General features: G+C 43.9%; 1 protein-coding gene across 4 annotated transcripts in view; it reads right to left on the bottom strand.

Moving 5' to 3' along the window:
* FAM184B (family with sequence similarity 184 member B) overlaps nt 1–12355 on the bottom strand; it is a 67909-nt gene extending 55554 nt beyond the window's left edge. For 3 of the 4 annotated variants that reach the window (XM_075568898.1, XM_075568879.1, XM_075568860.1), the window contains exon 1: nt 10834–11115. In XM_075568898.1, the coding sequence (XP_075425013.1) occupies nt 10834–10962 (129 nt within the window). In that variant the 5' untranslated portion in view covers nt 10963–11115. Of the gene's footprint in view, nt 1–10833; nt 11116–12142 lie in introns of those variants that run through there. The other variant, XM_075568869.1, reaches the window with a different exon arrangement.
* Between the last annotated feature and the right edge of the window lie 6018 nt (nt 12356–18373).

Genomic DNA, 18373 nt, shown 5'->3' with positions numbered 1-18373 from the left:
AGAAGACTGTGCTCGCAATTTACTCTGCGGCCAGGACAAAATTGGACGTTCTCAAGACTGAGCTAGATACTGCAAAGGCTACTATTTCCACCATGGATGAAAAGCAGAGCCAATCTGATAAAATGGTGGCTACGCTAAAGCGGAAGTATGAGGAGGCACTGAAGCAGATGACAGTCTTCCAGCAAGAGGTTCACACTTTTCGTATAGAGCTGAATGCCTCACAACAGGAGGTCAACAGTGTCCGGATAGAAGTGGACGTATCTCAGAAAGAGGTTCAGACACTCCACAGAGCACTGGATGCCTCACATCATGAGACCAACAGCTGCCGCACAGACCTGGAAGTTTCCAGAAAGGAACTACACAGTCTCACTTAGGAGCTGGACATTTCAAGGAAAACTATCCTACATCTTAACTTAGATCTCAAAGTCTCTCAGAAGGAGCTTCAGAACTTAAACCTGGAGATGGAAGTCTCACGCCAGGAGACAGCCCGCCTCCAAGCAGATGTGCAAAAATGGAAGGTGGACTGCAAGGAAGCCCTGAATAGTACAGAGACTGAAAAAAGAGAAAATTTAAGATTAAAAAAAGAAAATTCTGAGTTGACAGAATACATCAAGGGAAAGAATGAAGAGCTGCAGGCTCTTAAAGAAATAAATAAACTTTTGAAAGAGGAAATGTTTGAAGCAGAGCACCGACTGCAGAACCAACTGCAAGGTCTGCGTACACACCTCCAGTATGCTGAGGAGAAGCAGCAAACGCTGCAGGAAGAAAAGCTGCAGGCTGCTAAAGAGGTACAAGCGCTGCAGGAACGTCTGAATACCCAGTACGTCCCCACAGAGCAGTATGAGGAGCTAAAGGCCACGCTGCATGTCTTCATAGCATCATTGGAGGCGGAGCTTCGATACCAGGTGACTCTGTATGAGAGGGAGCGTGAGAAGGCTCAGAAACTGGAGCAAGAGCTGGAGAGACAGAGAGACTGTTCCATTCCCTTGAGTCAGTACACCAAGGAGGAAACAGACGCAGCGGCAACCTTGACAACAAAAATTACGGAGCTCCAGAATATGAAGGAGACTCTAATACAGCCACCTAAGAAAGCACTAGCCAAACCTACAGCTACCCAACAGGCAACAAACAGAGGTAGGAGTGCGGAATCAAAGCCAGAAGAATCCTTAGCTGAGGAAGCTGAAAAAATAGGACGTTCTCTGGAAAAGGAGGTGGAGGTGCAACTCAGTCCCAAAGAAGGTGAACTGGCGACTCAGTGGTGTGGAGAAGAGCAGAAAATTCTAAGGGCTAGTCCTAACTGCTCTACAACTGTTGCCATACACTTTGTCTATAAAAAGAGGAGTGCCCGACGCAACAGAAATCTCATGACCACGCACGCGATAAAAAGACTTTACGTGGAAAAAGTCCTCCTCGAGCGACAGAGGAGTGCTGATCTCAAGCACCTTCGGGAAGAGACAAAAATAAACTGGAGAAAGGTCTCCAATCCAAGCGGGACAGAGGGTTCTCTTCCTCCATCCACTCTCATTCAAGTCACAGAAAGATCTCGAATGAGAGTGGAAGGATGGGCTTTGGCCGTGGTAAGCCAGAGCTTCCCACAAACAGGGGAGGTATGTAACAGGGGACTTATCCCTGTTCACAAAGGTGCCTCTAATCCAGCAGTGTGGTGGTTAACTGCTGGTAGCAAATTAACTAGCACCACCTGCCTGATTACAGGTAGTAGAAAATGCCTGCCTTTGAGACAGGAAGTAACTCCTCCCTACCTCTGACTGAGAGCTGACCTTTGGAGAGACAGAGCAGAGGTTCTTGAGTCCCAGGAGTGACTGACCAAAAGAAACCCAGATCTCTGGAGCTGAGCGGTCTTGAGCTCTGCACAGCAGAGCTGAATTCAAGACACAGGGAAAACTACTGCACCTGAAGCTGAACCAGGAAGTGAGATTTTCCCTCCAAGAAACAGATAAGACTTTTATTCTTAAGAGTAGTGAAGTGGATAGTTTATTGGCGGTCACTGCGTAGATAGGAACTCAGCCACGAACTCGTGGCTGAGTTCCTATCTACGCAGTGACCGCCAATAAACTATCCACTTCACTACTCTACTTCCCTGGCTGGAGCATGCAAGCGATCCCCTGCTCTACAGGACGTTCGTCACGGGACCACCTCCCTCTGCAGCTGCGGGGCTTGCCGGTGCACGTGACGCATCGTGGGAATCCCTCCCGGAGCAAGCAGGTCGGTGACAGCGATGACGTCATACTGAAGCGCAGCCACTGTGGAGCTGAGACCGGGAATTCACCGAGGGAGCAGTGAAGACACCAGGCGGGTAAGGGCAGCAGGCATCGGCTGGTTGTTTCGTGAGTACAGGAGGGGAGTTTTCAAACGGCTTCTCATCCTGTCCCTATACTAGCTCCTGCATAACGGGCCCCCCTCCTAGGTATTTAAGTCTGCCTTTCCGTTCCCTCATTTATGTGTTCATGAACATTCAAATTTTCAATCGCAGTGGGATCGTTTTCTTTTCTATTTCATGTATACATCTGAGTTTGTTTATCATACATTAACCCATATTAAGCTACACACACTCTATAGAGCACCGGACATTATGGGGTTTATTCCCCTTATTCTATAGACTTTTATTCTTAAGAGACTGCTTATATCTGCTTATTTTCATGCTATATGTTTTGGGGCTGCGAGAACTGCTTGACTAAGGGAGATGTGAACTAATTGCATAGGATTTCACTAGAAATACTCCCAAGTGAATGGAAGCTTTGTTCCCCCCCCCCCTGTGTTTGGATAATTTCCTGATGAAAAGGAACAGGCACAATAAAGCCTATTATAATTTCACATTATAAAGCCTCCTAATTGTGTACCTCTGTGATGTCCGTCCACACATACATTATCATATGTTAGGCTTCTCAGAGGGTCTTGAGTTGGAAATATGAGAATTCCCATGTCACAGCATTAACACCCCCTTTGTTGAATTCTAAATTCATATTCAAATGCATGGTTTTTATCCTGAAAGCCTGTGCATTGGAACTGAATAGTCGCACCTCCTGCGGCATCCTTAAATACCCATCAATCTCTAATTACATTTTTTTGGCTTGGGGAGAGAAAATGTTTTTGGTTATTAAAAATGCCTGAGTATGCAAATACCCCATAACTTTCTTTATATAACACCTAGAAGTTTGGGACCCATATCAATGGGTTCAGCTGAACAAAATATACATTTACACATCTATCTTGATATACTTATTTCCATCTTTGATTAACAAATAGTGCATATGCAGCCTAACTAGTCCAGCATCTTTAGACTCGTGAATTACATCAGATCCAATATATATTTATAGTTAGTAAAAACCCGAGACTGAATAGTGACACTTTTGTCACCATTCTCTGTAACTCAATGGGGTGAGATTTCAGGAATATATGGTCCCCTTTGAAGATGACACCCAGGGCCTCTGGTACTGTAGGTCTGGGTACTTTCACCAGACCTCCATAATATAAACATATCATTTTATTAGGTCATCAATGACAGCCCCAGGTTAAGCTCTTGTGCTCTGTTTGTCAATTTACTATATACAGTTGTGTTGGGTTATGGCTTAATCACCTCAAAATCCCAGATCAGGGCGCTCTTAGATAACCCCACCAGGAACAGAAATCTTAAAAAAAATTGTTTTACTGACCAATAAATACCTAGGCCATTTTGACTTTACAAAGAAGAAAAAGAAATCTTTTAAAAATATACGTTAACTCTTTGTGTACCAGATAATTAAAATGCTGAATATTGTAATGGTATTATCGTGATAGAGCTATTTAGAGACTTAATAATACTGCTCCCAGATTCACTAAGTAGTGTTAGTTTGCACATCTCCAATAAATGCATCAGTCATGCAGAAGTGTAGGTAGTTGTAAGAACACTAAGGCCAGGTCCTCGGTGGTGACAGCGGTGTGCGCGGCAGCGTGTGCACCGCACACCAGTCACTCACCTCGGTAGTGGCAGACCCCAGTGTTGCTTTCCGTGTCGGCTCACAAGGCGCTGTGGCACATCAGCCAGCAGGGGATACAAGATTGTGCTCCCGTGCGGCGACGCGGTCACATGGTGCACTGGGAGCCAATACGAGGGGAGATAGCTTGGGCCAATAGGAACGCAGTAACTGTTGGCCAATGGCATTTTAGCTATTTCAAACCAATAAGAGGGAAAACCTGTGTGTGTAGTAGTTGAGTTCTTTGTGCTCCAACCCTGCATCTTTTGGTTTGCTTGCTGCTTGCTTTATTTTATTTATTATTATTTATTATGGCCACGCCCAACCTCCCCATTTTGGCCATGCCCCCCGCGCCTCTGATCGCTCCCTACAGACCGCAGTTTTAAGCTGTGCACATGCCGCAAGGGCGCCAGGCGCGCGTGCAGCAGCCCCCACCGGGAATTATGCCTAAGGGATTAAAAAACGTATTAGTAATTCATTGTAGAGGGGTAATCAGAGGCTGGACACCAGCCTTGGATAAAATCAAGAGCTGTACTGCAGCATAATATGAAAAACAATCAAATGTCCACTCAGTATTTAGATAGGGTTACGAAGCAGTTTTTGGTCCTTTAAGAGAAAATATTCAGACTGTTGGCATCTCTCACTCCTACACACAGGACTCACAGAGTAGTGTTACAGCTGACAGGTCCTTCACAAATCTGGGAGGGTGAGGGTCGTAGATCAACAGGCACATCTCGGCAATCTGTGCCACTGCACAACTCCTATGCTAAAGTAGCAGGACAGAATGGCAACGCAGAAGCACCTACTGCAGGGGAGGAGGTGGGGCTTCTGGAATTAATACCAAGCGCAGAGTCTCGAAAAGAAGAGGCAACTCCTCTTCGGGTATTCCATTGTAAGGGGTATAGATTTGGAACAAAATAGTGAGGAAAGTTGGAGGTAAGGTGCCCACCTCGAACTACAGCTCAGAGGGGTAGGAGGTCTATTTTGGGAACTAATAAGGCAAGATAGGAGATTTGTATGCATGTATAATTTAAATTATATACACTGCTCTTTAAAACATTACAAAACAAGGTAGCTAATTTACTAACATTGGGAATAAGTGCAACTGCTAAATGACAACATAAAGCAAAAGGAGACCCTGCCCCTAAGAGTTTAGTCTAAGGGGAATATTCTGTAAGCCCTATTAGTGCTGTACCGTGTGATCTGCACGGAAAGCCCCATTCAAGTCAATGGGGCTTTCCATGCAGATCGCACGGATCAACTCTAATGGAGCTTACAGAATAAGCCCCTAAGTGTTATATTGGGAGGCTTACAGACTTATTAGGAGTTAAAAGTGCATTATTACATGTGCAGTCAGAGGAGGTCAAGTATATCTGTAGTTCGTGGCAGAGGTGTTCAACGTTTGAGATGCTACTTTAAGAGGTGGATTTTCAGCTGGACTTTAAACGTGGAAAGGGAAGGTGCTTGACTAATATTGAGTGGAAAAGCGTTCCATAGGTATGAAGAGATTTTGTGAAAAAGTTTTAAGACAGTGAGAGGGGCTGTAGAGGTAAAAGTTGCAAAGATGGGACAACCTTGGATTGAGCATGAGACGATTAGGGGTGTGATGTGAGATCAACACTGAGAAATATGGAGGTGCAGAGGAGTGTAGAGCCTTAAAATTAGGAAATATTTTGTCATTTTTTTACCCACCATAACTTATTTAATGTGTAGTTTACACGAAAGTTAATAAGAAGCCAATAGATCGTTCAGAAGGTTGGAAGCACACACACCTAGAAGAGCAGGACATGATTCGGGCAGCAGCATTTTTAATTGCCTGTAAAGAAGAGAGATGTGAGGCATGGTGGCCAGATTAAAGAATGTTACAGCAATCAATATAGGAGAACTCCCGTGGGAATACCAGTTCCCAGCTAAGTGGGCATGTATAAAATGGCATGGTTCACCCAAACGTCTACGAGATTAATCGATTCAATCACCTCATAAGGATCTCAGCACAGCACATTTTATTGCTAAGTTTGCTGATACCAGATATATCTCACATTTGTATAGTGCTGGCTAATTTGCACTAATATTGTTCAGCAATAATACACAAATACCATTAGCAGCACTGAGTACAATCCTTTTGTTATGTAATTCCTTCCTTTGTTTTAAACTTTTTGATTCACCTTTCTCACATTGCACCATGTGTAATATACCAGTGTATTTGTGTAGTTTGTTGAGACCCTTTATTTTATTTGTCATTATTGAAAGCAAAATATTAACAGCCATGGGTGTGTCCTCACGTTCAATTCCTTTTAGGTAATCTGTGACTGTGATTGCCTATATTCAATCTACATATGTACTACATATCCCATTACAACCAGGACACGGGTACGGAGAGGGACCCCCGTCTCGACGTGTACCATTCCACAGAAAGAAAAAGACACCCTTTGTACACCAGCGCTCACACAGGGCCGTGTGAGTGATATTTACATATATCTGTATATCTCCTTCCACCTCCCTTGTGTTACGGGCTTTGGTACTTTGACTGGGGTATTCAACCCCTTGAACACCAAGCTCAGTACGTAATCGCAGTTTTATTATTTGATTGGATTTATTTGTGTCTATCTCCTCACAGCAGTCACTTACTGTCTGTCTTTCCACTAGCAAAGTTATTTTGGCTGTGGCGTATGAACGTACATAGCCATGTATGCATTCTATATTTACAATGCATTCATGCTTTACACACTTCCTATTAATCACGTCTATCTCCAAAGAGGAAAAATGTTATACGCTCATCTCCTAGAATCCAAATAAGTCAAGTTCTTGACTTCTAACATGTCATTAAGAAATGCCCTACATACTTTCCTAAAGAACTATTTTCCAGTTCAATCAATTAACATGCTTTAACGAAACAGCCCACTCCCCAAAACATGGTTATCTTATCATATACAATTGAATAACTTATCTTTACTGTCATCCGTGTATAGTTTTGTATCTACTTTTACATTTTTTTTATTTTAAGTACAATCAACCAGGAACAATCTCATAAATAAATACCCCAAGCAACCAAACAGCCTTCTTAAACACATGAAAAAACTATAAAACAACATATCATAAATTAAGAACAAGTAACCCTTTTCAAGCTTAATGACAGCAAAATAAAGACTGGAGTGTGGAATGACTAGTTGGAGTCTAACGTTGAAATGTATAAGAAATATCAATATACAGGCAGTCCTCGTTTTACAACGCTTCGATTTACAACGAATGGCTTATCCAACGCTATGCAATGCATACCTATGTTCATTTTTACAACGCCATAACGGCTTATCCAACGCTCTTACGACGCTTTGCAACGTTGTTTGTGTATGTGTGTATATATATATATACACACACCCATACAGATAAACAACGTTGCAAAGCGGCCATAACTCTGCCTCTGCTAGAGGAGCAGAGAAGAGCTGGGAATGCTGCGGGTGCCCTTGGCCTGTGGTGAAGGTCCAGGGACCATCCGTCAGTGGGTAGCTGCGAGTGAATGTTTGGGCAGAACCTGCCGTGTACTGTGCTGCACAGAGAGAGACAATAAACTGTTCCTGTTTGCATATACCTCCGGCCTGGTGTGTGATCTTACTGGGGGGAGAGGTCATTGGTTCTACCGTGTTAGATCACCTTCAGCTCCTGGAGCCTACGGCAGATGGAGGTGCTGCACGGCTAAAGAGATATGTGGGGTATGAACCCCAAAAGCCTAGTCCTGTGTCCCCACTTCAACCGGTGGACGACTCAGCCCTCCTGTTACCAGCAGGTATAATGTGCCACATGACCAGTAATGGCCAAATCTCCCACCTCCAGTAAGGTCACACCCCTGGCAGGAGGTACAGATGCAGCGCCCGTTATCGAAACACTTCACGAGGTGTATACCTTGGAAAACCCATGTCATGGTGCGGGATTTCTTCCAACCGTACCGCCTTAACAGACAAGTGCAGAAAATGGCATTTTAGTGTTCTGGCTTTAAAACACCTGAAATTGACACAGTAGCACAGTACTGTACACATTACAATTCATTCATTTCATTGCATTTAATTGCACACAATCCATGAAATTCAAACAAAGCAACCGCGATAAACATGTGTGCCTGGGGCGATTGGCAGCGTTAATGCCGCGTGGAGTACAGCAGCCCACACGAAAATGGTGCCGTTATTTGTTCGAATAACGGCTGCTGCATCTGTATAACAACAGGAACAGGTTTATTACTCTTCAGTACAGTTACAGGAACAAGGCAGGTTCTGCCAGATGCAGTACTCTCAGCTATTCACTCAAGGATGGTCCCTGGACCGTCACTACAGGCCAAGGGCACTCGCAGCCATCTTAGCTCTTCCCCACCTCTCTAGCAGAGACAGAGGTATGGTCCACACTCACTTTCCCCCGGAGGGAACAGGACTGGAGAAGGCCCAATGTCAGCCATTCAGCTATGCAACCTGCCTTCCTCAATGGGGAAGGACAACCTCTTGAATTTGGGTGGTACCTGCCCTTAAGTACTGCCAGGAGGAAGGCACCAGGTCTGACTCATGATTGGTCATGCCCAGGCCATGTCACTGCCTCCCGCTGTCACTCAAGTGCAGTACCAAGGAGGTAAAACCCCATATCAACTACTGGCAGCCTAGGGTTTACTGCCAGTACAGGGCAGAATAGTAGCCATCAGGTGACCTGGCTACACCCACAACAATAAAACTGATTGCCGGGGAGAGCGGGGCCTCTCTAAGGCCGAGGCCATTCTAGGCATGTGTGCGAATCAGAGGCAATTTGTGGCCATGGGGATAGACGCGATGGGGAAGCGGGGCAGAGGCGTGGCCGTGATATCACAGAGCTGGTTCGCCCTCATTGGCGGAACCACTCACATGACCCGGCCGCCGCACGCCGAAGTCAAATTATTGTGTCGCATGACAAATCGGCACCGCCGTCGCCCCCACGCCCCCTTTTGTTTGTATTGCGCAGTCGCGCTAAGCAAGGATGGGGCCTAAGACTGACCTTTTCTGGAGCAGCCCTCCTCCATCGACGCCATAACGGCTCATTGTTGCCATGATAATGCGCCGTCACGTGACATCACATGACTCCCTTGGAGGGCTGGCAGGTATGTGAAATGCCCAGGACCACATTTTCCATCTAATCCACCCCTGCATAAGGCTGCTGTCAAATTCTATGTTTCAATGGGGATAGATTGATGAAGCACTGGTACAGGTTAGCGCAGCCGATCCAGTTAACTTCCATTGGGAGTTAACACCATACCGCACCACACTAACCCATACCGGCACTTGATGAATCTTTCCCTATGTTTCATTCATCAAGCTCCATAAAATTTGACTAAAGACGCACAAAGGTACATGGCACAAGTGACAAAATAAGCAAGAGATCCCCCAGAAATCCGCTCCAGTTTTATTATTCCAACTTCAATTGAACAGTGTTTGTTGAATACGCAATTTACATAATAAGGTCAGTTCTGAATGTAATGTCAGCCAGTATGACAGATATGCTCAGTCACTGGGTTACATTAGATGCACATGTTGTGGTACAGGAATATACTAATATATTGATAAAAACTGTTTTGGGTTTAAAAAGTCAAAACTGCATGTTATTTAAAAGGCAGGGAGTTGTTTCCCTGTAAAGGAGAGTAACTAAGTATGTAGCAGTCACAAAAGCACCATATTTTGAAGCCCATTTTTGCATTATTGGGGTAGATTACAATGATCTTTAAATAAACTTCAACGTTAATGCAAACACACGTTCAATCATTAAGTACAGTACTTGCATTTACCAGCCTACTGTAACAGCACTATATATATATATATGTACAGTAGCTTGTCTGGGTCTGGGATATGTCTTGACTGTTAGATGCACAACATTTTGTAAGCAAATCTACCAAGTAATATTTATAAAAAGCTTAAAATTACAAACTTACCGGGTAACTTTGGTGTCTGATTTCTCTGTAGGTATGCATGGCTTTCAGCCTTTTAAAAGGTGTTATGAACCCCTGGCATTGTTTTTGTGTATTATCATAACTGTAGCCCGCTTATCCTATGTCAAAATATTATTGCTGTAGTACGGTTTATATTTTCCACAGTTATTTATGATATGTTACATTTAATAACCTTTTTTAAATTATTAATTAAACGCAATAGGGTAAAATATAAAATTGCTTGTTTTTTAAAAGTAAGATATCCAAATGACCACCTCGGGGAACCGCAAGTAATAAATACCCAAAGAATCCCAGACTCCTATGAAACACAGGTTAATAAAATACTGCTCTATGGGCAGGCAACTGTGTTTGATCATTGAGCTGTATTTGTCTATTGCCCGAATGTAATTTAAGAGATGAAAGTCCATGTATTTCGTGTCTACTTTCTTGAAGCACGAAAGACACAATTAGGTTATGGATGGTACAGTATATTCAAAAAGAAAAAGGCTTTAAACCCTCCACCATGGTACAATACAGTACATAGGAATCTTGGTTAATCTATTAACCCCTTTATTCCTTCCACTATCTCCTTCCCGTATGCACCCGATTGACATATGCAATCCATTCATACAGTAGGAGAGCGGCAGTATCTCTAATTTCTACAGTACGGTACAGTAAGGATAAGGAACCAATAAATCATTCTTGCACAGGTTTCTGATGACTTGAAAGGCACAGCATTCTTGCACTGACATACACATATTTCAGATGTGTAAAATCCTTGCTAACGTACCTTTTCTGAAAATCTTATTGCTATAAGCTGAACAAATAAACAATTAACATATAAACTAACCAGCATTTTGCCGCTGCTTCTCTCATATGCCTAAGAAAATCATACTGTATGGAAGCTAGACGTCTATTCTCCTTCTGTCTTACCTTGGTTAGCTGTGCAATCTTCTTACACATTTTAATATGCATTTCCAGAGTGTATTCCTGAGACAAGTGTAATTCGCTTGCTTTTGATCCGCTATATGTCCCTTGCTGGTGATTTTTTCCTGAGGCCATTCTGCTTGGAAAGGTAATCGTTGTTGTACACAGCTTTAATAACACACATCAGCAAGTTGGTGCAGTGCTGCACACACCGAGCAGTAAGACTGTGGCAGCACAGAGAGGCTGCCAGAGCCTCCCCACGCCTGCCTCGTCTTCAGTAACTGCAGATGTCCTGATCCTTCATAAAAGAACCCAGACGTGCAGGGCTGCAACATGTGCAGTGCTCCTATGCATTCCTTATTGGTTGAACCTCTGACATAAGAATGCCATGGATTATTTTCAGTGTTGCTTTTTTTCTAGCTGACAGAACAACATTTGCCACGCTCAGTAGCTCTCCTTTTTGACACTTATATACATATATATTTTGTGGGGGCTCAGGGGTTCCTAAAATGAGCTTGCTGGGGTTCTGTGTGTCGTTTGAGAACAACTATTAAGCCAGTCACAGCGATATTTATAATCAATAACTACTATATTAAAGCTCCTCTTCCCCCGAATGAAAAATTCTAAAAAGGCAATATGAGGTATGGCAAAACACTTCTGTCTAAAGCTTTATTTTAGGGAACAAAAGTCTGATATTCTGTGCCAGCCCCCTCTACCCCCCCTCCCCTCCCCCATCCCATCGATTTTAGGATTCACTATTATCAGTCCTGCCCATAAAACAGGAGGTACAGGAGATTATCAGGGGGGTATAGGGGATTATCAGAGTGGCACAAGGGGGGTACAAGGGAGAATCAGTGGGGGCACAGGAGGGATACAGGGAAGGGCACAGGGGTAGTCAAAGGGGAGTACAGGCAAGTATCAGGGGGGCACAGGGAGGAGAATATGGGAGTGTCATGTGGGGCACAGGGTTAGTCACAGGGTGGGTACAGGGGCGTATTAAGGGAGGGTGCAGGGGAGTATTAGAGGCACAGGGGTAGTCACGGGGCAATATCAGGGGGGAGCACAGGGGCAGTTGCAGGAATGGTGTTGGCAGGGCTGGTGCGAGGCTATTTGGCGCCCTAAGCAAACCTTCAGATGTACGCCCCCACCTCCAACAAAAATCCCCAAAAATCTCTGACTCTTGTATGTTGGCTGGTCTTGCCCCTGCCCGAACAATTCTCTCTCTCCCACCCCTCCTCCTCACCGCCTTTTCATCCTCCTACCCCTGTTAAACTCCTCTTCATCCTTTATCACCCCCTGAGTTAAAATTCCTTACCTGGCATTGGAGGTCCTCCCTGGCACAGGAAGTTCTCACTTTCTTCCATGTCGCCGAGGTCGTAGTGCTGGGGCATCCTCTGCCACAGACACTGCTGCCCTCCTCCTTTGTAGTGTGCGCTTCCTCCACTCTGCTCCAGGCTTCCCTTGGGTCACGCTGCCGCCATCACCAACCTCAACCTCTACCCCCTCAAAAATGTAGGCTGTCTAGTGGTTCCTCACCAGCTTCTCTCCACATGCTCCCCTCCTCACCCTTCTCTCCCCCCACCCCTCTGTCCCACCTACCCCTCTCTCTCACTCCCCCCACCCTCTCTCCCACCCCCCCCACCCTTTCTCTCTCACTCCCCCCACCCCTTTCTAACTCCAACACCCCTCTCTCTCCCCACCCTTTTCTCTTACACTCCCCATCCTTTTCTCTTACTCCCCCCACCCTTTCCCCACCCTTTTCTCTTACTCTCCCCACCCTTCTCTCTTACCCTCACCACCCTTCTCTCTTACGCTCCCCATCCTTCTCTCTTACTCTCCCCATCCTTCTCTCTTACTCTCCCCACTCTTCTCTCTCTCCTCCCACCCTTCTTTCCCTCACTCACCCCACCCCTCTCTCTCACTCCCCCCACCCCCTCCCTCAGTCCCCCATCCCTCTCTCACCCCACTCCGTTTTTGCACCCCTCCTCCATTTTTGCACCACCCCCCTCTCCCTGTTTTTGTATCCCCTTATCCCGAATAGTGGTGTTCAGCAGGGAGAGCACGTTGTAGCTACTCCACAGTGATGGCCCTGTGTAGTGTTAATATTGAAGATAAGAATGTTGTTACTTAGATGGCAGTATATTAACATAACATTATCTGTAACATTATTAAACGAATTGTCAGCTGCATGAACTAACCATGCGTTGGTCTAGAATATACGGCCATTATTCCTTGATTTGTTCAAAGCTTGAAATGTTACAAAGTGACATTGCAATGTGAGTTTGCCACTTAAAAATCATACTATACAGTACATCTATAGGCTACAGCAGGGGTGTGAAAACCTTCATTCGTGTTCCCCTACCTCTTCCCTGCTCTCTTGGATGTGTCTGCGGCGTCAAGTTTCGTTGCATTGTCATGGCAATGGGACGTCGCAGCATCATGTGACATCAACGTGTTGCCATTTGATGCCACGTTGTCATGGCGGCACGTTGTCAGGACAAGACAGAGACAAAGTAAGAGACACTTACAGAGGCTCCGCGCTCTCCCCCGGCAATCAACTTAAATGTTGTGGGGAAGAGCACGGGGCCTATGTTAGCATGCCCCCTTAGAAATGTGTTCTAAAGTTCTAGTTCTTAAAGGTCTGCCTGTTGTACCAATGTACTGTAGTCCACATGGACATTCTAACATGTAAACTATAAAGCTAATCCTACAAGTACAGTAATGCTTTTTTTTTTAAATAGAAAAGTATTGTTTAGTGGTGTTAGATTTGAAATTAATCTTATCATCTCTGCCATATTTACAAGCCGTGCAACTTTTGCATTAGATAAAACCCTTACTTTGATTTAGAGAGCTATTATCCTTTTCATCCCGCTATTGATGTTTGCACACTGTAGGGGCCAATATTTGTTTAAAATGTGGTGCTCTGCTAAAAACCACCTGCTGATAACTACTCAGCACTGATTCGTAAAGGATCATTTAACAGAACATCAATGTTTTTTGATGATCTGTTTAATTTGTCCACAGGCAATATTGTATTCGGTGATAAAAAGGATGCATCCTTAACTCACTTTTTGTTTGAACTGTTTTTCCTTTTAGGTTTGATAATCTTTCCAAGGTCATCTCTGGTTATATGTTCTACCTTTTCGTAAGAGCTCTCAATTAATTCATTATTATATTTCCTTTCTATAAATGTGTTCTTCAGATCAACAGTTTGGTCTTGAAAATCCAACTCTCTACTACAATTTATTTTCAATCTTTGGACTTGTCCTACCGAGATATTATTAATCCATTGTTTATTACGGCAACTATAATTATTTTCATCAACCTTCTTGAAATTTTTTTTAGTATGTATCTTTTGATCTTCTCCAATAAAGATACCCTTTCTCTGCTGTAGGTGGAAGAAAAATATGATTGGTTTCATTATCATTGTTACATTATAAACTGTAATAAGGAGCGTTTGTCCCCTCTCCAAATAAAGAACACATCTACAAAATGAGACCAGAGCCCCAGGTTTGCTCCAAACTGATTGTGTCCCCCCCCCCTACTCTCCCCATATGGAGACATTCTCCCAATCTCCTAGAAAGAGATTGACATATTTTGGAGCATACCTGGTATCCATGGCTGTTCCACACAGCTGTATATGAAATGTATAAACACATACAGCCCCTGTAAGCTCAGAACCCAAACCCACCACTCCATATATATTTGTGTCAAAAAGGAGTGCTACGGAGATTGTGACCTCAAGTAATACTACAAAAGACAAAAAGCCCCAGTGCTACATCCAATATGACACATTATAACGTTAAATACTTATCTATTTTTCTTTTCATAAGTGAGGGTCATTTATTTCAATTATTTGGCCAAAGCATTTACGTTTGCAAACTACGCCACGGTATTCGCTCTCTCGCAAGTCCTAACACTACTGCACCTGCAAAAGGCCCTCCTTACCTCGCTAGTGGAGGGAAAGCTTTCTTAATGGACTGATCATTCACAGGTGCTTAACAAGAACTGCAATTTAAAAAAGGTGGGATTAGTGAGCTTGAAAATAGGGAGAAGAGGTTACAAACCTCCAATTGTTTACCAATAGAAACTTACAAACACACACATTCACTGTAAGCTCAAAACCAAATCCACCACACCATTATGGATGCGCAGTAGTGCACCCATAGTTAAGGTTTGACCGAGACTTCCATTATAATCCCCCTTTTTCACTTGCTCACAACTCTCTAAAAAAATTCACCCACCTGTCTGAAATGTTGTTTTAGGTTGGATTAGTAAGGTGAATGTTCAGTCTGTTTGAGTTACAAGGGAGACAAAATTAGGCGTGTTAAAAGTTTGTAGCCTATAGTTTAACATGAGAATTGTTAAGCCTCTGTAGCTCAGAGGAAATAATGGATTTGTGTGAAATTTGGCGTGGAGTTAGTGGCTTAGGGGTAGAAGTGCCTGTGATTGGTTTGGTTTTTAAAAGGATAAGGTGTTTTGGAGAAATGTATGGTTAAAAGATAAAAATAAAATGTCCTGAGCCGCACCATTAACTCCAGAAATGTGGGTGAATCTGTAGCCAGGGATCCCTGACGAAGAAACCCACCATTAGGAGTTTCGAAACGCGTTGGAGGTTTTTTGGCCTCTCAGGGACATTGTAGCAGTGCGATCCAGGCGGTGACGTCAGCAGTGGAGCCGATCGACCAGACTATGTCAGCAAGGAGACTACGAGCATTGAAGGCGATCCTTCCGCATCAACTGGCTATTCCACCCCACGGCGAGCGGTGTTAACTGATGTAAAGACCCCAAAAACCATTGCGCATGTCCTAGTCACCTTTGTGTTCTCTGCATTTTTGTCTTCCTTTCCTGAGGCTATTAGTCCAAGACAAGAACTTTTGCACAAGATCCCACTTCCATTCATACCTCAGCGCCACAGGAGGTTTCCTTCCACAGACTTCTCATCTGGTTGGGAGATACCAGATTAACCTTTTGGGCAGCTCCAGGACTACCTTCATTGGACTTTGTATCACAGGTTTTATGTCTTTGTTTATCATTGTATATTGTTTGCACGAGCGCTATTTGCACTTGTAATTTTACCATCATCTCTACATGGTTGGATGTGATTGGCTCAAAACAGCTATAAAAACTATCAGCAACCTCATCATGTGACCTCCAGACGAAGCACACAGTGCGAAACACGTAGAGGTCACGTGGGGTTGCTGCACGTGAGTTCATTGAAGGAGAACAGACCAAGAAGAGAGACTACAAACTAAGAAGGATCGTCCCAGCAGGGAAAGGAGATGGAGCACAGCCGTGCAAGCAAGAAGTGAATCTAGGGCCAAGAAGATCCGGTGAAAAATTCTTTATTGATGATAAGACAACATGGTGCAGACAAGTAAAAGATTCCTCTTACGCGTTTCACACCGCACGCGGTGCTTCGTCAGAGAGTGTATACCGCGTTGGTATGCGAGTCCCCTCTTATGGCCTGTTTTCTCGATACCGGAAGTGACGTATCAGAGTATGTAGGTGTGTTCATTGGCTAGTATTATGCATAGACGTCACATAAGCATTTGTACTACGGATGGGGAAGGTGGACAAAATTGTCCTGCAGTGATGAGGGAGAACTCACACACTCATTACCTGCTTCTCGATGCCAGAAGTGACGTATCGGAATGCACTGATTAACTACTGCTCAAATGAATGTTACACATATACGTCACATGAAATATTTATTCTATGGAAAACTGACAAATTTGTCATGTGGCCATGAAAGAGGATTCGCATATATCCAATTAATCCGCAGAAACGAATAAAATAAATGCGGACAAACATGTAGTGATTAAAAAACAAAAACAATTAAAAACAAATGGCTGTATTTAGTGGAGCTATTGAGGATCCCAGATTCGTATTGCCTATAATATCCTATACAAAAATATATAGACTAATATTCTATATATATATGAGAATGTGTGAAAATAAAATATCACGTTAATATAGAAAGAATAGTGAATAGACCATTTATCACTATAATAGAATATAAGATTAGTTAGTGTAGTTCACTAACATCACTAAGGCCTCGTCCAGGGTGCAACAAAGTGCACTGGCGCTCAAGCGCCATGACGTCAAGCGCTCAGGTTGCCTGGTCGATTATTGGCCAACTAATTCTGTGCTTGGGGGGGCATGTTGGGGGCGCCGCCATTACTGCATGGAGCTGGTTCGCCCTCATTGGGCGAACCGCTCACGTGACGTGTCAGTGAGCCATAGAATAAAATTTGTCTCTGCAAGCAGCTGAGTACCGTGCGCTCACAGGCACGTGTGCGCACAGACTCATTGAGATCATAAGTTTGATCGCGTGTCGCATGAGCGTGCAAGCGCGCTCAGCTTTACGCTGGATGCGGCTTAAGTCAGCAACCTCCAGTATATTCACAAAGGAGCACATAGGGATACTCTCTGCTCTATATAGTGTCTACTATGATCGGGCTGTCTGCCCACTGACCAACGTTTTCATTATAATTTTGCATATTCTTATTTATTATCATTAGGAATATAATAGGGACTTCCCTTTACCCACATTATCCTTACAACAGGACGCCTGTATTAGCGACCTCTCCTCATAAAGGTCGGGTTATCGTTTTTTGTTTCAACATTTCCTCCGAGCACCTCCCCCTGCTTGAAGTCCGGCAATGGGAATTGTCTCCCACAGAGCACGGCATATTACATTGAGAGCTTTGATCACAGCAACCTCTGTCAGGGATTTACTCTCTATAGACAGCAAACAGGAGGGCTCACCAGGGCTACAGATAAGTGGGATTACTATACACTATAGTCTTAAGGGCAGAAACACAGCTCAGCATACTATTGAGTCTGTAGGTACTGTTCTAGCAGTATTTGTATAAAGTTATTTTATTGCTGCTTCCAGGCCGCTGCTCCTAATCAGTCTCCTTACAGTCACTGCATGTGGTCAATTTGGCCACAATGTTAACGAACATAGCAGACTATAACACCTCTGCACAAAACTCTTTTGAAATCCTAGTTGGTAAAAGTTGCCTCCCCTTCTCAAAGTCTATTTTTAGTGCTGGCATCTACCGCCCCCCAAAAAAGCCCCACTATAATCCCTGACTGATATCACTCACTTTGTTGGCTCAATTTCCTCTCTCAATGTGAAGAATGAGATGTTAGTTCTAGGTTGTTTTCACCCCAATTGGCTTGCCCCTAAAAACAATAAAATCAGGAATCAATTCAAGTCATTAAACCCAACTAATTTCCCAATCCACATAGACAAATCTCAAATCTGGCAACCATTCCTTGCTAGATTGGATCCTATCCACTTATCCCAACAGAATCCAATCCGCTGGAATCCTACCTGACAATTTCAGTAACCATGGGGTGGTGGTGCATGCACGTGTGGAAGTCAAACCCTAAAGTTATACTCACTAGAACAATTGGAAACTTTAAACCACAATAATTTCTGGCTGATTTTACTAACTGCCGTTGGTACAGAATCAACTTCATACCTGACCCCGATCCTGCGCTTGATTATTTTCAAACAGGGTTCTTAAAACTC

Source organism: Ascaphus truei, chromosome 1 (assembly GCF_040206685.1).
Source record: "Ascaphus truei isolate aAscTru1 chromosome 1, aAscTru1.hap1, whole genome shotgun sequence".
Taxonomy (NCBI): Eukaryota; Metazoa; Chordata; class Amphibia; order Anura; family Ascaphidae; genus Ascaphus; species Ascaphus truei.
This window is presented reverse-complemented; position numbering and strand designations above follow the sequence as displayed.